At 36.1% G+C, this 27,851-nt stretch overlaps 3 protein-coding genes across 5 annotated transcripts; 1 reads left to right on the top strand and 2 right to left on the bottom strand.

The window, feature by feature from the left end:
* The first annotated feature begins 34 nt into the window (after positions 1 to 34).
* LOC114543546 lies at positions 35 to 20,718 on the top strand. 3 transcript variants are annotated; one of them, XM_028562486.1, is made up of 10 exons: positions 8,264 to 9,204; positions 9,618 to 9,770; positions 10,424 to 10,968; positions 12,363 to 12,477; positions 12,877 to 12,983; positions 13,137 to 13,241; positions 19,253 to 19,394; positions 19,617 to 20,026; positions 20,230 to 20,431; positions 20,577 to 20,718. In XM_028562486.1, exons 4-8 carry the CDS (start codon positions 12,399 to 12,401, stop codon positions 19,934 to 19,936), a joined length of 753 nt encoding a protein of 250 aa, XP_028418287.1. In that variant the 5' UTR covers positions 8,264 to 9,204; positions 9,618 to 9,770; positions 10,424 to 10,968; positions 12,363 to 12,398; the 3' UTR covers positions 19,937 to 20,026; positions 20,230 to 20,431; positions 20,577 to 20,718. The 3 variants fall into 3 exon arrangements, with proteins under 3 accessions (XP_028418286.1, XP_028418287.1, XP_028418285.1); XM_028562484.1 differs by having other exon boundaries at positions 12,022 to 12,477; XM_028562485.1 differs by lacking the exons at positions 8,264 to 9,204; positions 9,618 to 9,770; positions 10,424 to 10,968 and adding an exon at positions 35 to 63 and having other exon boundaries at positions 12,022 to 12,477.
* LOC114543547 lies at positions 2,441 to 3,831 on the bottom strand. Its single transcript, XM_028562487.1, has 5 exons — positions 3,796 to 3,831; positions 3,385 to 3,646; positions 3,162 to 3,281; positions 2,895 to 2,974; positions 2,441 to 2,775 (listed from the first exon to the last, which is right to left on the bottom strand). Exons 2-5 carry the CDS (start codon positions 3,636 to 3,638, stop codon positions 2,675 to 2,677), a joined length of 555 nt encoding a protein of 184 aa, XP_028418288.1. The 5' UTR covers positions 3,639 to 3,646; positions 3,796 to 3,831; the 3' UTR covers positions 2,441 to 2,674.
* Positions 4,019 to 5,863, bottom strand: LOC114543543. The gene is made up of 6 exons (XM_028562483.1): positions 5,402 to 5,863; positions 5,208 to 5,324; positions 4,847 to 5,054; positions 4,598 to 4,755; positions 4,312 to 4,490; positions 4,019 to 4,186 (listed from the first exon to the last, which is right to left on the bottom strand). The coding sequence occupies exons 1-6, from the start codon at positions 5,708 to 5,710 to the stop codon at positions 4,102 to 4,104; spliced, it is 1,056 nt and encodes a 351-aa protein (XP_028418284.1). The 5' UTR covers positions 5,711 to 5,863; the 3' UTR covers positions 4,019 to 4,101.
* Positions 20,719 to 27,851: the final 7,133 nt, after the last annotated feature.

The following is a 27,851-nucleotide window of genomic DNA, read 5'->3' as shown; positions in this document are numbered from 1 at the left end:
AAAGTATTTTCATATCAACTAACGCAATGCCGAAAGAATATATCACGAGATTGGTTTTGATCAGTAAGTGAACCAGTAAATTTTAGCTGCAAACTATTGGCACGGTCAAAATGGATGCGCTGTGCTTTAAATTGCTGTGCATCAAATTGGACGCAGGCACCAATTTTAGCTGTCCCGTGCTAATAAATTGACTACATCATTCTATAAAGAGCTTCTTGCTACTTTAGATGTTTTGGTTGTTGAATGTATGCAAATATCATCGTAGATAAATTGTACTGATAATTTGCTCACTTTAACTTAATCTAATGATCTGCCATCTGAGCCACTTTGTTTAGCAACAAAAGAACGAGACACATTTTTACGGCACCCATGTATAAAAACTATCGCACAAGGTAAATTTCATTCAGTCTCGAACAACGGGTTTTCACTTGTGTTAAACATTACAGACATTAAAATAATCTCCGGTTTTCTTAAACACCGTTTAAAAAATTGAAATCTGGATTACCATCACGCATTCATAAATGGAAAAAATTGTGATTAGCTAGTATTTTTGTCAAATTGGCTTCTAATATCCGCTTGCATTAAAATATGTTTGCTAATTTGCATGCTAGCCCGGACAAATAATTATGATCTTATTAACTCTCCTTTTTTCGGCGTTCTGTGAATATAAATTGTTTTTAAATGCAAGCGTAAATTGAATATACTAACCAAAGCCAAAGCGTAAATTGAATATGTTAACACATTGAGTTTTATTAACACACACTCGATCTTTTTTATTTTAAAATTTCGTCCAGTTTCGGTCACCATTCATATTGGTAGGCATGATATCTCTTGAAGAATGATTCGATTGGATTTTATAACTTATTGTATTAATTATATATAATAAATGTAATATTACACTAACTCCGGTAAACTCGAACCCCCGGTAACTCGAACAATTTTCCTTTCCCTTAGGGAGTTCGAGTTAGCGAGGAACTATTGTATTTTAAAAGCGCACTCGAACTTGTTGAGTGGGAGTCATAACATTTCATGGCGGTATTTCCACTCGAATAAGAGCTTAATTTTCAGTGTTTTTCGTTAAATCTTTGTATCGATTAAGAAATAACTTTCTCTTTATCGGTGATGACAAAATTTGTATGTCACACTCAATGAGTGTGAGTGTAACACAGCCTACAGGCGAGAGTGTGGATACGGAAGAATTACTGATAATCGTTTGATATTTATCTGTTTTGAGAGCGTAATGTCCGAAATTTTTGTATTCGGTGTTTATAGACAGAAATTTGAGTTTCTGCAGAGATCGTTTATGAAAGTATGGGTTAATGTTTGTCGCAGATAAACTACCCGAGGTAGAAATATTAGCAACATCTAGTCAAGAATTGTGTGACAGGCAGGAGATGATTTTCTGCAGTTGTCAGCATTAAAATTGGATCTTGCCAGTCACGGAAAACCTTTGCACTCTAAAAAAAGATGTGTTTTCAAACACACCAAGGTGTGTTTTCAAACACATAAAGGTGTGTTGTGAAACACACTTTTTTGAAAAAAGAGTCATAGGTGGGTTGATAAACACACCTTACTGGGTCACAGAACACATCTTGGTGTGTACAGAAACACACCCGCCCGTGTCAACTGACACACCTTATGTTAACACACCTTTTTCTGGAAGAAAAGGTGTGTTCAGCAAACACACCTTTAGAACACACCATGCAGAGAGCACACCTTGCTTTGACACACCTTGACAGAGACACACCATAGAAGTGAGCACACCATTTTCTAGAGAAAAAGGTGTGTTCAACAAACACACCTTTTTCAGAACACACCATGCAGAGAGCACACCTTGCATTGACACAACTTGACAATGACACACCATACAAGTTAACACACCATTTTCTGGAGAAAAAGTGTGTTCAACAAACGTTCGTGAAAAACACAACTTTTTCCAGAACACATTATGTAGAATGCTCACTTTCATGTCACACCTTGACAAAGACATACCTATCTGGCTATCTATAGCACCACCATTAGGAAACACACCTTCTTGAGTGAAACAGCTTTACCTTTTTGGTTACCATACAGTGGCAATATTTATTCACAATTAATCACAAAGTCTTCTACATTTGAACTATCTTTTTCAACTATATAAAATTTTCCATTAGATTTAATAATATGCAAAACCCCATGCCAGGGTAAGTTTTGAATTACTACGTACAACAAGCCTTTCATTAGTTTTATGAACTTGGTAGTACATAAAATGTCTGTGGAAAGCAGATGTCTCCAAAACTCGAACAACAAAAAATTTTCTATCTTCCCAAACAACGATTTCTTCCACTCACCATAAACCGGATAATCTCTCTCACCAATCTCATCCATTTCCTGCAGTCGCAGAGCACATCCTGGCTTGTAAATTATGCCATGAATCTCCACATGCCTAACATGCTAAAAAATTAGATTACAATGCAATAGTTCATTTGATAAACATAAGATAGTATGATTCATCTCATCCCAAATTCAGTTTTTGCCTGATAAATCACAGTGATATTAAGAGATAGTTCAGTTGATAAATAGTAGCTAGATTGAATATTGTAGTAGTTAGTCCTTTATTATGTCATATAAATGATATAATTTTTTATTCATAATTACATTAAAAAACAACTTGGCAATATTAAACTGATAAATATTACCTGCTTCCTTTACATGGCTGTGCCAGTTGATCAACACTAGCAGCTTGAGCTATCATGCCAAAATATGGATGGCTGTGCAAATCAACATTGTGATCGCCTTAAACAGACATTAGGAAACACATGAAAAAATAGATTTAAATTGGAATAATAGCTGTATATGCATATTTATACATATGTAAAATTACAAATTTTTATAACTATATATGCATTATTTACCTAATCCAACAACATCACCACTATACAGGTAATTAGTCAAGGGCTGCTTGGGAGAACTCAGAAGGTTCCAGCACATGTTCCTAAATAAAAAACAATTACACCATGATTAGTATGATAAATACACAATTCTGTAAAAAATGTATAATTGAAATACACAAATCTACACATTTATTCAAAATTAAGCCTAGAGTGATAAAACACAGCTACTTTAGAGGGGTGGAATACAAGTCAATCTAATTGTGCACAATGATTTTAAAAAATATATACCTTTGATGGGAAAATGCAAGTGATTTGGGGACATTTTTAAAGTTCTTGGTAATTGAACTTTTCAGGAAACTGTGTTTAGCCTCAAATCTCATGGTCCAGATATTTCTAGGTGGCCCAAACCTACAACGCAAACATTTAATTATAATCATCAATAATTTAATAGGATGATGTTCTCTAACTCAAAAATAATTTGGAAGTAACTTTTACATCAATAATTTTTTACCTAACAATTTCATCAGGTATATGTATAAGATAATGCATTTTTGGAATTATGGATGCATTAGGGTAGAGATTTTTGAACATTTTGTGATGATCATTAATCATAACTTTCAAATAGGCAGCATCAGCCTTTGTTATTCCTGGAGAAGTACAAATTTGAACAATATTCCAAAGTTTCAGCAAACAATGCCAGTTTTCCAGTTGCTCATCCACTTTATCACCAATCATGATTGGCAAGAACCTGAATAAACACCACATTTGAGATGCTGCAACAAAAAGACTCAGGTTAAAATAGCATTACATAGTCTACATTTGGTAGTTCAAGACAATTAGGCTGCATAAAGCAAGACATATAAATTAGTTAATACTTTCCCAATGACTGCAGTGAAAGAAAGGGTTTTAAAAGTATATGTACCTGATTGTTTAAGCTTAGCTTCAGTGACACCATTGATTGTTTCCCTGTAGTTGCAGTTGGCTTATTCTTTTTGTTCATGTATCCATAATCAAAGTTTTCATCCTCCGATTTAACTCTTTGAGTGTGATACATCTGCTTTCATCAATCAGATACTTCAGCATCAACTTTGTTTCATAGGGTACCAAGCCATCCAAAATATATGCATTATATCTTCAGGAATGCAAATGCAAACATCAAAATGTTGCACCTTATCCAACACACTTAATCTGTTTACCCCATAGGTTGTGGAAAGTTGTTCACGGATGTTTAATGCATTATCTTCATCTTCAATACATGCACATATTTGTCTGTGATTATCCAAATCTCTTTCTGAAAAGTCTTCAGATAAAAACTAAAACAGAAAGGTAATCCAAATGCACATTGTGTAAATTGTAAAAATGCCCTTATTGCTCAGCAAAATATCTCCCAAATTACAGTAGGGAAAAAAGCTATTTCTTCAAATTATAGCATATTTACCTTATTGTTGGTCTCCAGTCTTGTTCCCATACAATGCCTACAAATTCGCAATGCTCCTCCAACACCTTCCTTGAAACCACTGACATAGTTGCTACCAAGTGTATCTCCAGTCCACAATAACAGATCACCTCGAAACACACACGGGCAACACCATTTATGGTAAAACAGTGACCATTAGCCTAAAATATAGGAAGCTATAATGTTGGACAAATTTGCATACTAGAGGAATTTTGTCTTTTTTTTTTCTTATATACATACAATACTGTAATGCATAAAGTAAAAATACCTTCGCCAAACAATTGACATCCTCAATGAATGGCATCAAAAGATTATCGATCCCAAATGACTTGATGTCTTTTGTTTTAGCAATAGCTATAAGTTGTATACTGCGGATGCTTGATCTAAACATTGGCCTTATATTGCCCAGCACAAAGTAAAAGACACCTAAAAACAAATTTTATATGTGATTGGGCAGCTAACATGCTTATGAAATAAGCTGTTCATAGATTCATAGACATAATATAAAGACACACACCAATTTTATGAATCTTTGCTTTTGAACCTAAAGGATTGGCTATTTCTAGATCATCATAATAGCCCAACAGCTGCAGGGCATCACTGTGGAGGGAGAATACTGGATGACTCTTGAAAAAATCCCCATCCATTACATCTCGAAGAACACCATCACATGAAAAATGTGGATTTTCAACTTCCTTTAAAACATCTGGGTTTTGAAGAAGTGCCTAAAATATATGATCAAAAAAATGTTTGAAAAAAATATTTGCAACAAATGGATGCATCCAGTGATTTGAATCTTGAAAAGCCAAAGTAATGGCATTTAGCACCAGAATAGTGACATCAATTATTTGCTAGTCTTTCATATAAAATATATTTACCTCCAAAGTCTTTAATAATGGAACTTGATAACCAAAAACTGTGACACGTTTAAGTATTTTTCTCCCTTGTCGAAAATCACTTCTCCACTGTTTTCCCATCTCAACTTCTATTGGTTCCTGCAAATCAGTTAAAAAAATATAAAGCAAGCTGACAAAGCTGGCAGCTGGTTCAGGTTTGGTAGGTTGGTAATTACCACCAAATTGAAATGACGCTTAAAATATGATCTTTGTTGGTATTCTGAATCAACTCCGTCGAAGACACTCTCTGCTGAAAATAACTTTTCCACATCTTGGTCAAATTGCAATTCTTGACCAGGATTACTGTTTATCTTTTCGACAAGCGATTTTTTGACTATGTCCAAATACTCAGTTAGTAGATTTTTCGCTGAATCTTTGACCAAGTCCACGGCACTCTGGGTGAGCATACCTCTTGTTTTGGAACATAAAAGGAATTTGGCAGCATGGCGTTGCATTAGACTTCGTGCTTCTCCCTCGTCAAACATCTCCTGAAAATGGTTCTCATTTTCCCCATCATTTAAGTCTTCTTCCACTGTTAAAGCCTTATGCTGTCTGTAATAATGTTTTTGGAGACTGTTTATCTTTGTAAACGACCGTGGACAGCTGTTACAAAATATCTTGAAATTCGGCTCGTTTGAGTGTATTTAACCAAGTGATAAAAAAAAGCTTACTTTGTCCGCTGCAACATACAAAATTACAGTAATCGCAGCGAAATTCAGTTGATCGGCCATTTGTATATACTAAAAACACATTATTTCGCCTTGTGCCTTACTGACTTTTAATACTTAGTTTATTTCCCAGTATGTTTTCAATCGATATTAGCCGAAAAATTGGAGCATTTGCAAAAGGCCTGGGAGCCATTCTATTCTCTCACGGTAATGTCACCACTGGGAATACCATATATGTATTTAAAGTAACACGTGACCGTAAGTCTGCCAATAGGAATTCCCTATGGTGTGATGCGGGAAATTTAGACCTGCTTGTAAAAATTTGACTGATATCTTGCCCGTTCGACGTTCCAAGAAGATTACTCACAACATTTACTCTGTTTTTTAAATATAATTTCATCACAAGTATGGCTGTGTGTTTAGTAGCAATGTTCACTGAAGACCTTATTGCTCACTTGTTATCAAAAGGCATCTCAAGAGAAATTTGCGATCAACTGAAAGGTATGCCTCATGTGGTTGAACCATTGCCAAAATGCTAAAGCGTTTAAGTTTTTATGTGTGCGTTAAGCTTTCTTTTTTATTATACAGTTTAATGAATACGATCTACTAACAGTTTATGATTATAATGTTTCAGAAAATGCTATTGATGGGGGTACATTGAACTTTTTGATGCAAGACATCGACGAATTCAAAGCGGTCTTACCTAAATCTGGCCATCGAATTCAACTAAAACAAAAATTGGCCTTTACTTTATCTGCGACAACAGAAAACGTAAGTTTACTTTGTTTAAACAGGATATAAATATAAACTTTGATTTAACAAGAATATTAATTTGTCGTTAATTCCTTTAGTTTGCCTAACAGGCTTTTATATAACAGTACTAATTGAAAATTATAAGCCGAGAGAAGGCACTGTCACATTGGGCAATTGAAATAATCAATTGTATTCCCATCACTAATAATGACTACTTCTCAATATTTTACATGAAAGTATTTACTATTTGTCAATAATAGGAAAAAATGCCTCAGCAAATTGTGATGCCACATGATGATGAACCACACACATCAGAGCTAGAACCACCAATGCCAACTGAACCACCTTTGCCAGTGGAACCACCTTTGCCAGTGAAACCACCTTTGCCAACCATGGCATGTGAAAGCAGTGTTGAAAGTGTGAAAGCAGGTGTTCAAATGAAGAAACCACTCAAGAGTCCCAAACCTATTACTAATAGTTCAGATGCCACAGCCCTACCAAACACTCTCCCATTTCCTGAGAGTTTCTCTGTGCGAGTGCAGATGGCAATAAAAAATGGCTCTGTTGCCCCTGAGCGAACACAGCTGATTGCAGATGTAGGGACCTTTTATTATGGTTTGTCCAGCCACCCAAAGCAAGGTGACTACAAGAGGATTGCCATTTTAGTGTGCGAGAAATTCCCTGAGTTGAGAGATTCCAATCAAGCAAGCTATTGGGTAAGTGTCACAAGAGGGAATATTCTGTATATGTACTTAAAATATACTTGTCATGGCAATGATCCTAATCCCAAATATCATATTTTGTCTACATATATAGGTATCAATCCAGAAACAATTGTCGCAATTCTTCAGAAACCTTCGGCGGCGGACAGTTAACAAAGCGATGCATGGACAACCCCATGGTTATGCAAATGAAAGTGCCTCAAAGAAAATAAAACTGACTGCAGAGGATGATGAGCAAGCTCAAAAAAGAAATATGGAGCTTTTGAAAAAAGCAAAACCTGGTGCAATGGCTCCTAAACATTTGCAAAACTCTTTGTCGACACATTTAATGAGCGGAGGAAACTTATCGAAAATCAAGCTACATCTTCTACAGAGGTCTTGGAGGAATGTCCATATCTTGGTCATCCAAATGTTGTAAGTATCTTCACATGATGTCTTGTGCAGTCATATATACACATGTAGTTTTTAGGGTATAATATTAAAACAATGGGTAACCCTATTGAAGCAATGGCAACTTGTTTCAAACACCTGCAAAATGTCTTTGATTATCTTAATTAGGTAAGAAAAGAAGTTAGCAGAATCATTGGGCAGAAAAATTGGGAAAAAGAGGCTGAAAAGAAGTTGGAGACTGCATTGAAAGCTGTCATACAAATTAAGGATAAGGAATGTGAAATGAGAAGTGAACAGGTTGTGGAGGCTGTGGAGCAAATTGAGAGAAAGACAAAAAGGAACAAAGGAACAACAACAAGTGTTCTAAAAAAGATGTATGTATTTGTCAATTGCACCTTGCACACTCTAGTAGATAGCTGAGTGGCAAATCAATGATCTTAATCTTTAGGTTTACCTCAATGCTGGAATTGTAATTAACTGTTTTAATTTTGTTTTACAGCCTGCATCCACCATGAGACCAGAAACCTTGTTCAAAGACAAGAATGTCGAGTTTCGCTTGGTTGTGATTGGGTCTCCTGAGGAGGTCAACCAAGTTTTTGTGGCAGGTGAAGACCAGTCATTTATTGAGAGTGAAGGTATACTCCAAGGTTTGATCGACCTGCTTTGTTGTTACTATGCATATCACGTCTCCTACCCTGAAAGTATGGAAGGATGCTTGCTTTTCCTACAAGACATTCTTTTGCCAACAAATGATGGCAACTACAGAGGAACAAAATTTTCCTCATTTATGGCAAAGGTGCACCAAGGAATTAAGGACAATTCTGATTAGAACAATTTATACATGCCTGGACATTCATGCTTATATTATATGCATGCCATATATTTAAGGCAAATTATTATTAAGGCAAATTTTCCATATGACTTTTAAATATTTGTTGTGAATATATGTAAGTGTTTTCTTGTATGATAATGTTTTCTATTTTTAATACATATTTCACTGTTTATGGACAAACTGTTCTGACTATTCATTCTATTTAGATAATTGCCCTAGGCAATTTGATCTTGTGTGTTGGGTAGCACACCTTAGTGTGTTCCAAAACACACCTTGCACCACCTAGCAGTATGTGTCTTGGAACACACCAAAGTTGTGTAGGAAAACACACCAAAGTTGTGTAGGAAAACACACAACAGTGTGTTTCAAAACACACCTTAGTGTGTACTAAAGCACACCTTTTGCAAAACACACCTTATAGTGTGTCAAATTCTGGACAAGCAAGAAACACACCTTAAGGTGTGTTTTGGGACACACCTGCGTGTGTAAGAAAACACACCTTAACCTGTGTTATATTCTGGACAAAAAAGGTGTGTTATTTGAACACACCTTTTTTTAGAGTGTGAATACGTACAATCCAGAAAGTCAGTTTATACAAGACCTTCGAGAGAAAGGTGAGTGTACTGTCTGACGCTTTTGAAATACTATCTTTATTTGTGTTTAGAATCTTAACAATCACGACTGCCGTAGAACATTCTAAATCTACTGAATTAATTGAAACGTATAGATTGTGATGTAACCCAACCACTGTCAGTTGTTAACCATATATAGAATGCATATCTCTTGCTGTTCTGATCCACCTAAAATAGCGTGATATAACTATGACGCCTGTCTATGGAGTTATATTTCATTCAAACCCGTTCACAATTTGTAAGTTACGACCTTTTCCAAAACAGTAAATTGATTGCGGCTGGAAAACCTTTCATCAACATTTCTCATCAACACATAACAAACCCTAAATTCACTTCATAAAATTCTGAATGATTTTGTCAGGATTTAAATTTTAAACGTTTTCCTTTTTTTTCAGAAGTCCCTGGTATGAAGGGAGTAGTATCGTCATCTAAAGGATTACACACCAAACTACGTCAAGCTGCTCAACGGAAAAATGGAGTAACAAAAGAACGCAAACAGTTGATTAAAATGGGAAATAAGCTGAGAGCTGAATTGTTGAAATATAAAGGTATTTGAAGGGATATTTTGGAATATCTATTAAGATGGCATTAATATATATACGTTAGTCGAAATAAATTACTGTAAGAATGAATTGAATACATTTTTCCTATAATCATGATGCGTAGCTTCTGTTGTTCGCAAAAGACTAACTGCATGTGCAAAGAGATCCCGCGATGATTACGTCACTACCGCATGTAGGGTAGTGACACGTGACCGGGCTCCAGAACACCGCGGAATAAGTCTGGGCAAACGCCGGTCGGTTATAAGCATATGGCGAAAAACTTCAATTGGAACTGTTGAAAGAAAACATGCAAGTTAATTGATAAGATATAAGTTAAACTTGTACTTGAAAATGTACCGAAAACGGGTGGACTAAACATTCGTTTAATGCGTCCTTTGATTGAAATATGAAATAAAATTGTTTTGCAGAGCGTCTTTAAACCATTTTTGATAAATTGTTAAGAACAAAAGTTTAAACCTATATAATAGAAGTTGAGAAAAACTACAATTATTGAGAACACGAAAATTTCTTGTTTCTCCGCAGCGTGGCGGCTTTGGTATAATGAGAGATGCTGAAATAAGTAATCTCGTGGTAAAATCGATTAGTGTACCGCTGCCACCGTTTTGATTTTAGAATGTTATTCTATCGTTATATATTAGGAGGGAAAAAATCGCCTTCAATTGAGGCACGTCAATCGTCCAAAGATCCGCAGAATGTGGCGCAAACATCCCGATCCCAACTACGGGGTTTGGAACAGTTGCAATATGAACTAACAAGCAAAGAACTGCATGCAGTATGCACAGAGAACACTAGCGAGGAATAATGATCAGCATTCGCTATCTCCTCGCAAAAAAAATTCCGCGTCGGCCCAAAACTTCAAAAACACTCTTCAAACACGGAACTCGCAGAAAAAGCAGGCCTACCGGAATCGTCTACTGTTCGTGACGAAATCGTCTCGCGATGGCAACCTTCGTTCTCATCAGACGACCGCGCGTCGTTACAAGATGTCTGGAAACTACTAGACGAGGACAGTTCTGGATTAACCCATCGCGGGGACGAAGTCAGCAAGTCTCAGCTTCGGGAAAGTTTCTCAACTACGGACAGTTTCACGGTCAAAGGTCAGCCTAGTCACGTGCATCTCAAGCCAGAGTGTTCCAAGGCTGCGCTGTCTGTCAAGGCAGCTGGGAAATGGACACTCTCCCAGGTAAAAGCGAAGATAAGAAATTATAATATATAAGACGAAGATGTTCGCGAGGGATTGTAGATATTTTTATTTACCTATAATATTTGTTTTTAACAAGACCGGTCATTCATGGCAGTAGGAGGCTGTGTTGGGAATTTGTGTGTTTAACCCTCACTTCCAATCTGTCCTTAATTATCCAATTTTCTTACTTACTATTGATCCCCATGCAGTATAATTTATACCCATGACGTTTGCATGCATTATAATAATCATTCTATTTCCGCATAAAATCCAACACCCCCCCCCCTATTATAATATAAAAAGTATTAGAATATAAAAGTTGTGCCTCGTTCAGTGTTCACCGTCCCAATAAATGTTAACTTGATTGAATTCTAATTTTAACGCAACTGTTCGAAATATATGTTAAAATCTAAAGCACTAATTCTATACTGTCTTTCTTGTGCGACCAGATCTAATGATCTTGATCCCCTTACAAAAACTAACTATAGTTTCGACAAAATAACTATAGTTTTTTGCCTTAAAACTTTAGTTCTTCTGAACAACTATAGTTTCAGACAAAAACATAGTTATTCGTGACACTATAGTTTCCAAATACAGAAACTACAGTTTTTCGAAACTATAGTTTTGTTCCAAACTATACTTTAACTATAGTTGTTTTAAAAACTATAGTTTTCAACAAATAGTAGCCGCTGGAAACTATAGTTATAATTGAAACTAAATTTGAACTATAGTTTTTTTAAAGACCTATAGTTTACAACAAATGGTTACTAATAAAACTATAGTTATTCTAGAGAAACTATAGCTGCACTTTTTTATTTGCATAATCTGTAGTCAAGAAAAAGTGATTTGCGATACATATATATATATATATATATATATATATATAATATATATATATATATATATATATATATATATATATATATATATATATAGATTTCGATTACCAATATTTAGCATACATTAACATTTACATACCTTTGTACTCAACACATAAGCGTGTTTAACCTTTGACCATCTTCAAGACTCTCAGAATCTTTTATCTTTTAACAGTTTCAGTAATTAGTTCAAGGAAAACGGCAGATCGGAGGAAAATCACAAAAGAAATATGTTGGGATTAGTTGGGATATTTTGGGATATTTTGGGAAACTATTGCGTCGAGACGAGACGTGAATATCCGATTATTCCCTAATATGGGCATGCTCGCATTTTAATTTGCCCACATGTGACCTGAGTATGACATGCCAACTCTCTTGGCGGCCATTTCGAATTTACCGACAACAGTGTTTTAAAGACCTCGGCAATTAAACGACTTAATGGCTTACGCTTTGGTTAATTTCTTCGAAGAGAATGCTTGGGATGTCATTCCATATTCCGATATTGTTTTTACTCAGGAACATAAACAAAATGAAATCGAGAACGGGACAAAAATGTTGGTTCTTTGGAAAGATACAAAATCCAAGAAAGCAACCAAAAGAAAATTCCCTGCCGAGATTGTAAAGATATCAGGTTTGAAATTAAGTTTATATATTCCTTGAGTCATTATTGTTCGCCTTTGGCGTTTTATGTCTTGAAATAAATATAATTTATTTAGGGTAAGATGGGTTTTATAGTTAATATATTCAAGTCCTAATCATATAAATGATCCCAAATGATTCAGATCAGGCTGTTTTGAAATATAATCATGTTTGAAGTATAATTCATATCATGGTGATTGAAGTCCTAATCATCTAAATGATCCCAAATAATTCAGAGCAGAGTGTGTGAAGTCTCAAGTAATTTAATATTTGTCTATATAACAGCATATATTACTTCCCACTTTTAGATACGACATATTCAGAAATCAGCACCAAGTCCATCCCTGCCATAATCTTTGTTCATATTTGTTATATTTTAAATAAACAATAGATGACAAAGACTGGTTACTCAAATACATGAGAGAAGATGATTCTCCGGTTAAAACAGGCAAAGGTTTCCGTGTTATAAATGATAGCGACAGTGACACAGAAAGACAGGTAAAAGTCTTAAAGTTACAGAGATAATTTTTCCATTCCAAATTTTCTCTAACAAGGTGTTTTTTGAGCACATATACAAAAATAATAGTAATGAGCAAGTTATGTGCATAGTTTATATTCCCCACATTTATTTCTGATCCTGTTTTTCTTCAGCAAGAACCAGCTGCAACGAAGAGGCAGAAAGCAGCATCTAAAAATGCTGAGCAATCAAAGCGATCAACCAATCTGGCTAACATGATAAAGGAAAGATACAGGAAGGTTTGTATAGTTACAGGTCAAAAGGAAGCCTCTGTCAGAAAGAGTAAAATCACCTTGTATATAAGACGATGTGAAAGCTAAATGTTAACATTATTTAAGCTTTTAGCATTGAAATAGCAGTAATATAAAAGCTTCCTTATACTACCTGAGCAGGGGCGGATCTAGGGGTGATCAGAGCGATCACGCGACTAAGGTAAAAATGCCAAGAAAAGTGCTTGAATGAAATAGCAGTCCAGTTGCAAAACACGTGCAGTGTATTGGGGTGATGTCACCAGGTGATGTTTGGCAATCCAGTTGTTAAAAGAGTTCAGCGACCAGGCCTTCGAGCACGAGCGCGCAGAAAAGCGGTCTTATGCATGAATTTTGCTCGCTTCGTCATCAAATCCCAGTCATCTGATTGGCTGTCTCTCTTTTTGCGCGATCTGTGGGGAGTTCTGATCGGTGAAGCGATCAGGGGCTCGAATCGGGCTACTCAATTGGCTAATTCAAAATCTATCTGAATTCTCATTGGTTGTATTTTTCTGATCGATCAGTGTGATCTGACCTTGACCTGAGAGCGTGCACAGCAAGGTTCCTTGCAATTGATCTTTCTGATCGACGTCATCGTAGCTTTGACAGCAACGAAAACTCGAAAGATTCTTTAACTCGAAAGAAAAAAATTATTATCAAAACTATTTATTAATCATGTCAGATCTTTACAACGCCGTGAGATGTGCTTTGGAGAAAGACGATCGGCAATATCTTAAAACTATCGAGGCCGATCTGAAGAAGCGAATAGACGCCGCAGCAAAGCGTTCAACTGAGCAACTACTAAACGAACTGAACAACACCAGCTTTTGCCTCACGAGAAATTTTGCTGCGGAATCGTACATCCCGACGTCTGTTCGGAAGGCAACAAAGAAATTTTGTACGGCCTTAAGGTAAACATAACAATATTTTACAAAGATTTTGTGTATTTGTTCATTGGTGATTGTGTAATTTGTGTTAGAACTGTTAAGCTGCACAAGCTATAAAGTTGAAATTTACACGTTGCACGTTGAAATTTACATAGGATTTCGCTTAATAAATTTGCATATAACTGCGGTCTATGCATACGAATCAAGAGGAATCGAGGAGTGTAATAATGTCTTATGTGAACTTCGTGTATATAATACAATACCTTCTTTGAAATGTACAACCCGATGTATTAAGGCAAAGCTTTGAGCACTGAACTTTGTTTAAAATTCAAAAATAATTATTCAAAACATATAGCAGTAAAGCATACAAGTAGCCATATTTCCTGATTACATTTTAAAAGATGAACACTAGTTTATTATATAATAATTCAGTCTATTATTATATTGCCAATTATTTACACTTAATGGTTCATGAAAGTGGAATATGATGTTTTTGCTATCAAGTTTATCAATTACTAGGTTAATATTTATTCATCTTTGCCTAAGTGACTGAGTAAGTGTATATTAGTAGGTAGGTGTAATAAAACCAAGTTTCATTCATGTTTTAGATCTGACACTACTGGGAACTGCTTGTATAGCTCTGTGTCCTTGGTAGAAGTGGGTAACAATAGCCTAATGGAGCTATTGAGAATTTTGACCTCCATAGAGCTCTACCTTAATGCTGATTTTTATTCTCAGCACCCTTGTTTTTCTTCTGCTGTGGAAGAACATGCTCAATACTTCAGCCAAAGTATCAATAACCTTTTACCATTGTCTGTTTCTAAGGAATGTTTAGATACTGGTTGTATGAAAGATGACTTGGTTAGACAGGAAGCTATACTTAATTGCAGTGAGAAGAAATGGTCATCCTTTCTCTGTATAATGGGTCTTGCTTCAGTTTTGAATAGGAATACTTTCACCTATTATCCTGATTGTGGGCAACAAAGAAGTAAATTGCTATTTAATCGCATGATTCAACCACGCTTAACTCCAAAGAAAGGTTTGGATGATCTTCATATTTTGTTTTGTTATGAAGGTACTGTAACTGCTGGAAAAACCATCCAGCCAAATCATTTTGTTCCTCTTATCTTTCATCAACAGCAGTTGAAAAGAAAGTCGACAGCTGCTTGTCCACAAGTCACTGCCAAGAAACCTAGACCGACTCTTATTTTTCAGAAAAAGGTCTCTAATCCCCCATCTAACATTTCTAAGTTTTTTAAGGTGACAGAGAAATCTGCTTCAAAACCAAAAGAGCAATTAAATAACAATAAACCCAGCACTTCAACCAACACAAAACCAAATATCTCAAAAGCTGATATAACACCTAATGCACCAAAGGTTGAATCACATGGTACCAATTTTGATGTTGCAATGTACCGGGACATGGTGGGAGGTATGAACTCATCTGAAATCTGCAATCTCATCAGAAATGTCTTTAAACCTGATAAGAAGTATTCCTTTCCAAAGACCAATGGCAGAAGCTTCAGGTATGAATGGCTAGACTTATATCCCTGGCTTTGTTATTCCCCTTTGAAGGATGGTGCATTCTGCTTGTCATGTGTTCTGTTTGGGGATCGTTTTCCTGGTAAAGCTTTAAAAATTAAAAATTTATTTTCTGAGCCTCTTCGTCGTTGGAGTGGTACATCATACACTCTGAAAAATCATGCTGGACATGGTACAGGAGGAGAAATGGGCCTGCATGCATGTACATTTCCCATACTAACATCTTTACTTTCCCAGATGTCAGGGAAGGCGCAGCCTATTGAGCTCATTTTAGATACCAACCTCAAGAAAGAGATTGAGGATAACAGAAAGAAACTTGCCCCAATTGTGGATTCAGTAATTTTTTGTGGCCGCCTTGGTTTACCATTACGTGGTCACCGTGATGACTCTAAATACCATCCTGACGTTGGCAGTTACTCTACAGAGAGAGTTGGTAATTTTATTGAGTCTCTTAATTTTAGAGTTCGTGCAGGGGACAGAGTTTTAGAGGATCATTTGAAGAACTGTGGTAAAAATAAAACTTATATCTCAAAAACTAGCCAAAATAAAATTATCAAGTGTGTTGGACAGGTAATAAGTGAGCAGATTATTCAAGATATTAAGGCCAGTAAATTCTATTCCATCATAGCAGATGAGGCTGCAGATTCTTCTCATATGGAGCAAATGTCTCTTGTTTTACGTTTTGTAGATATTAACATGAATATTCGAGAAGAATTCATTGCTTTCCTTGAATGTAGATGGGGATTAAGTGGTGAACAACTTGCCAAGCTGATCCTAGAAGCACTTAATGACATGACTTTATCCATTGATGATTGTCGAGGACAAGGCTATGATGGTGCAGGTGCTGTCTCAGGGCACATAAATGGTTTGTCAGCTAATATTTTGCGCATTAATGAGAAAGCTCTTTACACTCATTGTTATAGCCATCGACTTAATTTAGCTGTATGTGATTCTTTGACTGTTGTTGAGGTCAATACCATGATGAAACATGTTAAAGATGTCTCAAATTTCATTAATATTTCCCAGACACGCAACATGCCTTTTGAAGAAAATGTCCGTAATTATCCTGAGAGAGAAAGTCGGAAGACAAAGCTGGTAGATGTTTGTCGGACCAGATGGGTTGAAAGAATCGCCGGTTTGGATACATTTATTGAACTTTTCGTCCCTTTTTATGACACATTAAAGGAGATGAGAGACAATGTAGAGGGGAATTACAGACCAAACCTTGTTGCTGATGCATCTAATTTTTTTGATCTTATAGGAAAGTTTGAATTTATTGTAACTTTGGTAATTTCCCACAATATTCTGGATCGACTTCTTTCTGTTACTTTATTGCTACAGGGAAAGAGTATTGATATTATGGATGGAATTCACTTAATTAACACTATGAAAAATGATTTTATTAGTTTTAGAAATTCCATTGACACTTTCCATGAAATCTGGTATGCAGAGGCAGTTGATTTAGCACGAAAGGTTGGAATAAAAGAGAGCAAGCCACGGACAGTAGGAAGACAAACAAGCAGGTCCAATCCTCCGTATAAGACAATCTCGGAGTATTATAAGCGTATCATAAGTATCCCTTTCGTTGACCATATTAATTCTGCTTTACAACACAGATTCGACACGGATAGTGTTAACGTTTATAAAGGATTAAGTGTTATACCAACGAAAATGATGTCTTTGAAAGAGAAGGGGAAAGACTGGCGTGATGGATTCAAAGTTGTTGCCGATTTTTACATTGATGATCTACCTTTTCCCTTAGCTCTAGATGCTGAACTGTCATTATGGACGTCTTATTGGGAGACCTACAAAGGACTTCTTCCTGACAATATTCCAACAACTTTAAAAGCTGTTAGCTTTGATGGTTTTGAAAATATTAAAGTTGTTCTTCGTATTTTAGGAACACTGCCCATCACTTCATGTGAGTGTGAAAGAACTATTTCGGCACTGAGATCACTGAAGAACTACCAGCGTAGTACTATGGTTGAGGAACGGTTGAATGGTCTAGCCCTAATGCAAATTCATCAGGAGATAATTCCAGATGTTGAAAAAGTAATTGACAAATTTGCAGAAGGAAACACCAGGTTGAAATTTTCCTAATTATCCTATAACAGTGTATATTTCATATTTTTCGACCAAAAGCTCTTAATTAAAGGTTGAACGTTAAAACTCTTTTGTATATAGCTATCAAGCTTTTGATCAACCGATTTAATTGTCCATCAAATGAAAATTTATTAATTATTATCTATTATGCTGCATATTTGAATAAAATATATATGGGTTAAAGGTTTCACAGTACATGTATGATTGTATTATGGAAGTTGGAATGCGCAATTGGTCGCGAAACGAGAGTGCTGGCATCATAGAGAATGACTGCGAATATAACACTCTTGCGCCATTGCTGCGAAAAGTTCCAACTTCGACGATTGGCTGCGAAAAGAGAGTGCTTGCAAGAAAATTGACTGAAAAAACAACACTCTTGCGCCATCGTTATTTGAAAATAATTTGGAATGCGCAATTGGTCGCGAAACGAGAGTGCTAGCATCATAGAGAATGACTGCGAATATAAACTCTTGCGCCATTGCTGCGAAAAGTTCCAATATGTACTGCTGGCTGTAAAGAAGTAACCTGAATTCCGATCTTCAATCCAACATATCTTTTGATAATTTGATTGCTTTGACCGAAGTAGATGTAAGAAACATCAAAATATTCAATCGAACTAGCGTATTTGTGGTTGCACCTATGTAAATTTAATCAAGGATGAATATGTAAAGCATCATTGCTACTAAATTCACCGATTTCTACCCCAGTGCAAAGATTTGAAGGCGGGTGCTGGCGCCTAAAAACAAACTGCATGTGCTCTTATGTGAAAATGCCTGTCCATGTCGGAATCCAAAGATATCTTAGTAGTATCATGCGTTTCCTAGGCATGCTGATGAGCCCTGACATTGGGCGAAACAGTCATTTTCTCGTTCCATCTGCAACACCCCCCCCCCAAATTTCTTGACTGAAACTTTTTGACTAAGGTACAAAAATCCTAGATCCGCCCCTGTACCTGAGATGGTAGATAGACACATGAGTTAGTAAGAACACATTACATTCTTGCAGTTGTTGATAATTAGGAAAGATGCCAATGGACGACTTGCGCTTTAGACTAATTTTTGATAGAAGTGACTAGAAGAAAATAAATCACCACCGCTGGAAAGATCTTACTTAAATTAGTGCAGATGCAAAGTTTGGCTGCAAAATTTTGTAAAATACGGAAAGTATAGCCATGCGAAGTTGGCATATTTTGTATACTTTTGTATTACGTGCGGAAATGTGTAACTAAATTAGTTACAAACTTCCAGCCATAATACAAAAGTATACAAAAATCGTCAACTTCGCATGGCTGTATTTTCCGTATTTTACAACAACTTCCAGCCAAACTTGGCAGTTTTACTAATTTTAGTAAGCTCTTTCAGAAAATGTCCTTTTTATCGTCAATGTAAGAAATTAGTCTAAAGCGCAAGTCGTCCATTGGTGCACAGGCAGCACACATATGTATTCATTGCTTATAATTTTAATATTTAGGAAAGTCTTAAATTATTTGATGACAACAGTGTATGTGATGAAGATTGCAAACATTTAAGAGAAAATAGAACGCTTCTGGCAACAATCAAACACCTAAAAAGTGAAAATGAAAGACTTCGGGAACAAATCGAAAGTAGTGATGGTAAGCTTGTTCAAAAAGATTTGTCCAACTTTTAATCAAAATGTGCCACAAGACGGGTGATCGGCGGACAATCCATGATCCTGGTGCATTAAGCTAGGGCAAGCCATTTATTTTGCCTTTTCCTCACCATTCATTAGCCACTCACAAAAAGGCAATGATTTTACTGTTATTCTGATTTCATGTTTCCTAGTCTTTGGCTAATGCATTTTAATTTTCTTATAGATTTAAAAGTTTCTTTGAGAAAACTGAAGAAGTATGTTGCATCCTTGGAAGGCTTTTCAAACCAAGCACCAAAATTTGGTTCACAACAGAGCGTACGAGCATACGAGCCTTCCGCAAGATTGTCTCCTTTGACAACCATGGATCATGGAAGATCGTCTCCTATCTCATGTGTGTCAAGCTCATCAACCAGATCTTCTCCCACATCGATGAGTGGTTTTTCAGAATTTGCTACAGAGGAACCAACCGTAATTGCAATTAGCGAAGACAACTTGTTGAAAGACAAAAGTAAGGAAATACAAGGCTGTGATGATGACAACTAGGTCCAGGAGTTAGAGAAGGACACATATGCTTCCTCAAAAATTTGTGGAAGTGACGAACAGTCTGGATTGGCTGATGTTATGGCAGATAAGGTAGGTCTTTCAAATGCACTGTAAATGGGAGAATTTTAAAATTTTACATTCTGATTTCAATACACGCAAAGTGGTTTAGGTAGAGTGTGTCTTGAAAATGGAATTATTAGTACCGTGGTTTAAAACATTTTGTTCATTGGATGACTTTACATTGTTTTTTTCACCTTTTTTACTAATTTATTGTATTGATTTATTTTCTACAGGTTGTTCTGGGACCAGGCTTGTCGATTTCAAAGAATGTGCTTCAACGAATAAAGACGAAGAAAGTAGGATCATTTGTGGCAAACCTGATGGGAGCAACACTCACAAGAGAGTACATGGCGACACACAGTTACAAAGGGCAGAAAGGGAAGAATGGGCAAACAAAGCCAAAGCTTGATACAAACTACACAGCTTCCCTAATAAGTAGGTTTTTGGTTTTGAGTGTATACGTAATCTTTGTATTGCAAAGACGGACTATTTCTGTTTACCTAATCAGCATTTGAAGGAAAAACGCAGTGTTGGCATATTTACTGATTTAGTAATTTAGCCTTCTTTATGTTTTGTGTAGAATACGCCAAGAGTGTAAGATACACCGAACTTCAGCGGCCTGTTATTGACGAGGACATTGTCAAAGCTATCAAGTTTAAACTGAACAATGAGGAACAGGCGTTCAAAAAGCAACAAGAATAACAGTATTATGGCACAGGAATTTTTTGAACATATACTAAGAAAGGGTATCATTGTAGAAAGTTTTTAGCCCTTTAAATTAATAGTAAATGCCTAAATTTCAAAACAGTAGTTCTTTTTTTATATTCTGCATTTATTATATACTAATAATAAAATCCCCTGGTACTAAAGACCGAAGTAAAATAAAACGTAATTCCTTTTTCGTTAAAATATCGTTTGATTATTGGCAGCATGACTAGAACTGTGTTAGCTTCGTGAAATTAAAGCTGCTTTGTGCAGCAGTTATTATTTGGGTAAACGTCAAAATTATTTTTTTTTAAAGAATACCTTTTGCTTCCATGTAAAAACTATAGTTTCGAACAAACCTATAGTTTTTAACCTATAGTTTTCACTAAAACAACTATAGTTTCAGACACTGAAGTTTTATTCCAAAATACTACAGTTATTAAAACTATAGTTTCGCCTTTAAAAACTATAGTTTATTTTTGTAAGGGTCTAATGACCTGTATCTTCAATTGGCTACTGGAACTTAGCTAGACTCCTTAATTGGTGCGGTCACGTTCTCTGTAGGCTTTTCTCTCACGCCGTCCATCTAGCTTCTAACTCACGAGGCAGTTTGGCATCCCAGGGGACCTTAGCGTCACAACACTCGTGGTAGAGGAACTTTCCTTGCAGAATAATGGGCGAAATCAACCCGAGAGGATCATAAACTTTCGCGATCCTTCCGAGGACTCCTCGCTTCGTCGGACTTGCTTGGTCAGCAGGAAACTAGATTTTGTATGGCTTGAGCATGTATGGCTTAGGCGGCCAAAGGAGTGGAAATTCTGTCCCAAACAGCTTGGACCTCACACTATTTTAGGAAGACTAGGCGTAAATTATAAGATTAGATCAGAAACAGGTCGAGAGTTCATGGTCCATCACGACAATCTAAAACCTTACTTTATGCCTACTGAGCAGGGAAAGTTTGCTTGTCCTGGTTTGTTTGTCTTGGTCAGGAATCGGGAGATTTTGATCGTAGTTTCTGTATCAACTTTTACCGTTTTCGGGACCAAAACTAATGTGAGAAGAAAGTGTGGCGCGCGATCAAAATGATTGCGTAAATAATGCATATCGCAATACATAATCTTGTAACTACAATTTGCTAGAGGAACATGATGATTAAGCGATTGTGATACGTAATTGACGGGATGTAATATAAGAAAGAAATTGACATAAATAAATCAGACTGGGGATCGTAGCCGTGCTGTGACCGACAGTGACTGTGTCTTATAGGATCTTAGGTGTACGCTGCATGGAAACGAAGATGTTGTGACGAGCGGATGGTACCGTGTAAACGCAGCTTAAGAGAAGTAGAGTTATTTAATATTTTTGCGTTATAATGGAGATTTGGAGTACAATTTCAGCTATGAAATAAGTGGAAAATGTTGAAACATTCTAATAATCTGAATTACCATTTTCCTCAAATTTTAATTTGTGATCTGTGAAATCAGACTTGACTTCATTAAAAATACAAAACAATCGCACCGTAACCATTTGCTTCACCTGGGCCGCATATAACTAGCTTATGGTGAAATAACGCTGCACCTTTTCTCAATGGTCTCCATACCTGTGATATTATGCTGGGTGTCCCAAAAAAGTACCTTTTTTTAATTCAACATAACTTGTAAGGAAACTAAAGAATTGCAATCAAACAATCTATATTAAGTGGAGTAATGTCTAACTTAAAGTTTGATATATTACATATGAAGTTTGAACGAGTAGTGTCTGAGATATTTGCGTTTAAAGTCGTAGCAACGTTTTGAAACTTGTCAAAAATCAGGAAAAAATGGCCTATTAAACTTGTTTCAACAATACCGGTTCCTAACATGGTATCTTGTAACATATTTTTTAGTTGTTTTTCTAAAAATCGTTTTTTACTTGCTCTAATTCATCTGCAAATTCATGTCCACCAGCAGCAACGCACTTTCTTGCCCGTTTCAGCATGCTATCAAAAGACCTTTTAATCATGTGGGTCCAAATAGCGACATGACCTAACAATCGCCTCGCGAAGATCTCCCAAGTTTTGAGGTTGTTGGTCATGAGGAACTTCCCAAATCTGCTGTTTAAATAGCCCCAGAGGAAGAAATCACACACCGTCAGGATAGGGGAGCGTGGAGGCCATGGCCAATCGCCACGTTTACTCATGAGTCGACCAGGAAATTGCCCCTGTAGATATCGGATTGTTGCATTTAACAAGCCATTATTTGCTGATTTTTGACACATTTCAAAACGTTACTGTGTCTTTAAACGCGAATATCTCGGAAACTACTTGCTCAAACTTCATATCAAATATATCAAACTTTAAGTTAGACATTACTCAACTACACATGGACTATTTTATTGCAATTCTTTAGTTCGTTTTTAAGTTATGTTGAATTAAAAATAGGTACTTTTTTTGGGACACCCGGTAGCGTCAGCATAAATGAATCAATTAGGTTAAAGTTACGAATAAGATTCACGTTTGTGCGTTTTAGACAAAATAGAAAGCATCATCATCCAAGCAAACGTATTTAAACTTACGTAAAATCCTTCGAAAAAAGGTTGTTTAAAATAAAAAATTAGGTAAAAATAAAACAGTGTAGTGACACTCCTGAGGTTCTGCTGGTCTAGTGGTGAACGCAATGCTCTCCCATTTTTAAAACTTAGGATTCGAGTCCAGGAACGTCGAATCTGGTTCGAATCTTACTATAACCGTTTTTTCATTATGAACTTCGTGAAAAAGATAAAGAAAATGAAATAATCCTAGCCGTTAAGCACATGATCTTGTAGTCTAGTGGTGAAGGCAGTGGTCTTCCAAATGGTAAATCGATGATTCGAATCTTACCACAACCGTTTTTTCATTATGAACAACGTGAAAAAGATAAAGCAAATTAGATAATCATAGCCCTTCAGCAAATGATCTTGTAGCCTAGTGAAGGCAATGGTCTCCTAAGTGGTAAGTCGATGGTTCGAATCTTACCATAACCGTTTTTCATTATGAACTTTGTGAAAAAGTAAAGTAATTAAATATCATAGCCTTCAGCACATGATGTAGTCTAGTGGTGAAGGCAATGGTCTCCCAAGTGGTAAGTCGATGGTTCGAATCTTACCATAACCCTTTTCATTATGCCTTTGTCAAAAGTTAAATAAATCAAATATTCATAGCTGTCAGCACATGATCTCGAAGTCTAGTGGTGAAGACAATGGTCTCCCAAATGGTAAATCGATGGTTCGAATCTTACATACCGTTTTTCATTGAACTTCGTGAAAAGGTAAAGTATCAAATATCATAGCTGTTCAGCACATGTCTCGAGTCTAGTGGTGAAGACAATGGTCTCCCAAATGGTAAATCGATGGTTCGAATCTTACCATACCCTTTTTCATTATGTCTTTGAAAAGCGTTAAAGTAAATCAAATATCATAGCCCTCAGCACATGATCTAGTCAGTGGTGAAGACAATGGTCTCCAAGTGGTAAATCGATGGTTCGAATCTTACCATAACTTTTTATTATCATGAACTTCGTGAAAAGGTTAAAGTAAATCAAATATTATAGCCGTCAGCACATGTTCTCAAGTCAGTGGTGAAGACAATGGTCTCCAAATGGTAAATCGATGGTTCGAATCTTACCATAACCTTTTTTCATTATGAACTTCGTGAAAAAGTAAAGTAAATTAAATAATCATAGCTTTCAGCACATGATCTTGTAGTCTAGTGGTGAAGGCAATGGTCTCCAAGTGGTAAATCGATGGTTCGAATCTTACCATAACCCTTTTTCATTATGTTTGAAAAAGATAAAGTAAATCAAATATCATAGCCCAGCACATGATCTTAGTCTAGTGGTGAAGGCAATGGTCTCCAAGTGGTAAATCGATGGTTCGAATCTTACCATAACTTTTTATATCATGAACTTTGTGAAAAGGTTAAAGTAAATCAAATATTAAATAACCGTTCAGCACATGATCTCGTAGTCTAGTGGTGAAGACAATGGTCTCCAAATGGTAAATCGATGGTTCGAATCTTACCATAACCGTTTTTTCATTATGAACTTCGTGAAAAGGTAAAGTAAATTAAATAATCATAGCTTCAGCACATGATCTTGTAGAGTGGTGAAGGCAATGGTCTCCAAATGGTAAATCGATGGTTCGAATCTTACCATAACCGTTTTTCATTATGAACTTTGTCAAAAAGATAAAGTAAATTAAATAATCATAGCCTTCAGCACATGATCTTAGTCTAGTGGTGAAGGCAATGGTCTCCCAAGTGGTAAGTCGATGGTTCGAATCTTACCATAACCCTTTTTCATTATGTCCTTTGTGAAAAAGTTAAAGTAAATCAAATATCATAGCCTCAGCACATGATCTTGTAGTCTAGTGGTGAAGACAATGGTCTCCCAAGTGGTAAATCGATGGTTCGAATCTTACCATACCGTTTTTCATCATGATCTTTGAAAAGGTTAAAGTAAATCAAATATTATAGCTGTTCAGCACATGTCTCAAGTCTAGTGGTGAAGACAATGGTCTCCCAATGGTAAATCGATGGTTCGAATCTTACCATACCGTTTTTTCATATGAACTTCGTGAAAAAGATAAAGTAAATTAAATATCATAGCCTTCAGCACATGATCTTGTAGTCTAGTGGTGAAGGCAATGGTCTCCAAGTGGTAAGTCGATGGTTCGAATCTTACCATAACCCTTTTTCATTATGAACTTATAAATTAAATATCATAGCCCTCAGCACATGATCTTGTCTAGTGGTGAAGGCAATGGTCTCCAAGTGGTAAATCGATGGTTCGAATCTTACCATAACTTTTTCATTATGTCTTTGAAAAGTTAAAGTAAATCAAATAATCATAGCCGTTCAGCACATGATCTCGTAGTCTAGTGGTGAAGACAATGGTCTCCAAATGGTAAATCGATGGTTCGAATCTTACCATAACCGTTTTTTCATTATGAACTTTGAAAAAGATAAAGTAAATTAAAAATCATAGCCTTCAGCACATGATCTTGTAGTCTAGTGGTGAAGGCAATGGTCTCCAAGTGGTAAGTCGATGGTTCGAATCTTACCATAACCCTTTTTCATTATGATCCTTTGTCAAAAACGTTAAAGTAAATCAAATATTAAGCCGTTCAGCACATGATGTCTGTCTAGTGGTGAAGGCAATGGTCTCCCAAGTGGTAAATCGATGGTTCGAATCTTATATGACCGTTTTTATCATGAACTTCGTGAAAAGGTTAAAGTAAATCAAATATAAATAGTGTTCAGCACATGTTCTAGTCTAGTGGTGAAGACAATGGTCTCCAAATGGTAAATCGATGGTTCGAATCTTACCATAACCGTTTTTTCATTATGAACTTTGTGAAAAAGATAAAGTAAATTAAATAATCATAGCCCTTCAGCACATGATCTTGTAGTATAGTGGTGAAGGCAATGGTCTCCCAAATGGTAAGTCGATGGTTCGAATCTTACCATAACCCTTTTTCATTATCTTTGTCAAAAACGTTAAAGTAAATCAAATATTCATAGCGCTCAGCACATGATCTCATAGTCTAGTGGTGAAGACAATGGTCTCCCAAGTGGTAAATCGATGGTTCGAATCTTACCATAACCGTTTTATATCATGAACTTCGTGAAAAGGTTAAAGTAAATCAAATATTAAATAGCTGTTCAGCACATGTTCTCGTAGTCTAGTGGTGAAGACAATGGTCTCCCAAATGGTAAATCGATGGTTCGAATCTTACCATAACCGTTTTTTCATTATGAACTTCGTGAAAAAGATAAAGTAAATTAAATAATCATAGCACTTCAGCACCAGATCTTGTAGTCTAGTGGTGAAGGCAATGGTCTCGCAAGTGGTAAGTCGATGGTTCGAATCTTACCATAACCCTTTTTCATTATGTCCTTTGTCAAAAACGTTAAAGTAAATCAAATATCTAGCCGTTCAGCACATGATCTCGTGTCTAGTGGTGAAGGCAATAATCTCCCAAGTGGTAATCATGGTTCGAATCTTACCATAACCCTTTTTCATTATGTCCTTAATCAAAAACGTTAAAGTAAATCAAATATTCATAGCCACTCAACACATGATCTCATAGTCTAGTGGTGAAGGCAATGGTCTCCCAAGTGGTAAATCGATGGTTTGAATCTTATAATGACCGTTTTATAATCATGAACTTCGTGAAAAGGTTAAAGTAAATCAAATATTAAATAACTGTTCAGCACATGTTCTCGTAGTCTAGTGGTTACGAAATGGTCTCAAATGGTAATCGATGGTTCGAATCTTACCATAACCGTTTTTCATTATGAACTTTGTGAAAAAGATAAAGTAAATTAAATAATCATAGCCCTTCAGCACATGATCTTGTAGTATAGTGGTGAAGGCAATGGTCTCCAAGTGGTAAGTCGATGGTTCGAATCTTACCATAACCCTTTTTCATTATGTCTTTGTCAAAAACGTTAAAGTAAATCAAATATTCATAGCCGCAGCACATGATCTCATAGTCTAGTGGTGAAACAATGGTCTCCAAAGTGGTAAATCGATGGTTCGAATCTTACCATAACCGTTTTTTCATTGAACTTTGTGAAAAAGATAAAGTAAATTAAATAATCATAGCCCTTCAGCACATGATCTTGTAGTCTAGTGGTGAAGGCAATGGTCTCCCAAGTGGTAAGTCGATGGTTCGAATCTTACCATAACCCTTTTTCATTATGTCCTTTGTCAAAAGTTAAAGTAAATCAAATATTCATAGCCGCTCAGCACATGATCTCATAGTCTAGTGGTGAAGAAATGGTCTCCCAAGTGGTAAATCGATGGTTCGAATCTTACCATACCGTTTTATCATCATGAACTTCGTGAAAAGGTTAAAGTAAATCAAATATTAGCAGTTCAGCACATGTTCTCGTAGTCTAGTGGTGAAGACAATGGTCTCCCAAATGGTAAATCGATGGTTCGAATCTTACCATACCGTTTTTTCATTATGAACCGTGAAAAGATAAAGTAAATTAAATAATCATAGCCCTTCAGCACATGATCTTGTAGTCTAGTGGTGAAGAATGGTCTCCAAGTGGTAAGTCGATGGTTCGAATCTTACCATAACCGTTTTTCATTATGAACTTTGTCAAAAAGTTAAAGTAAATCAA

Source organism: Dendronephthya gigantea, unplaced genomic scaffold (genome assembly GCF_004324835.1).
Source record: "Dendronephthya gigantea isolate DGI-Jeju-01 unplaced genomic scaffold, DenGig_1.0 000479F, whole genome shotgun sequence".
NCBI classification, from domain to species: Eukaryota; Metazoa; Cnidaria; class Anthozoa; order Malacalcyonacea; family Nephtheidae; genus Dendronephthya; species Dendronephthya gigantea.
This window is presented reverse-complemented; position numbering and strand designations above follow the sequence as displayed.

Coding starts and splice junctions, on each gene's coding strand:
- LOC114543543 (XM_028562483.1), bottom strand. CDS start 5,710: ATGTTTGACGAGGGAGAAGCACGAAGTCTAATGCAACGCCATGCTGCC. Junction 5,325..5,401: donor AGCGTCATTTCAATTTGGTG/GTAATTACCAAC, acceptor ACTGATTTGCAG/GAACCAATAGAAGTTGAGAT. Junction 4,491..4,597: donor ATGTCAATTGTTTGGCGAAG/GTATTTTTACTT, acceptor CCTATATTTTAG/GCTAATGGTCACTGTTTTAC.
- LOC114543546 (XM_028562485.1), top strand. CDS start 12,285: ATGGCTTACGCTTTGGTTAATTTCTTCGAAGAGAATGCTTGGGATGTC. Junction 12,984..13,136: donor ACAGTGACACAGAAAGACAG/GTAAAAGTCTTA, acceptor GTTTTTCTTCAG/CAAGAACCAGCTGCAACGAA. Junction 19,395..19,616: donor ACAAATCGAAAGTAGTGATG/GTAAGCTTGTTC, acceptor ATTTTCTTATAG/ATTTAAAAGTTTCTTTGAGA.
- LOC114543547 (XM_028562487.1), bottom strand. CDS start 3,638: ATGTGGTGTTTATTCAGGTTCTTGCCAATCATGATTGGTGATAAAGTG. Junction 2,975..3,161: donor CTTGCATTTTCCCATCAAAG/GTATATATTTTT, acceptor TTTTTTATTTAG/GAACATGTGCTGGAACCTTC. Junction 2,776..2,894: donor TGGTGATGTTGTTGGATTAG/GTAAATAATGCA, acceptor TGTCTGTTTAAG/GCGATCACAATGTTGATTTG.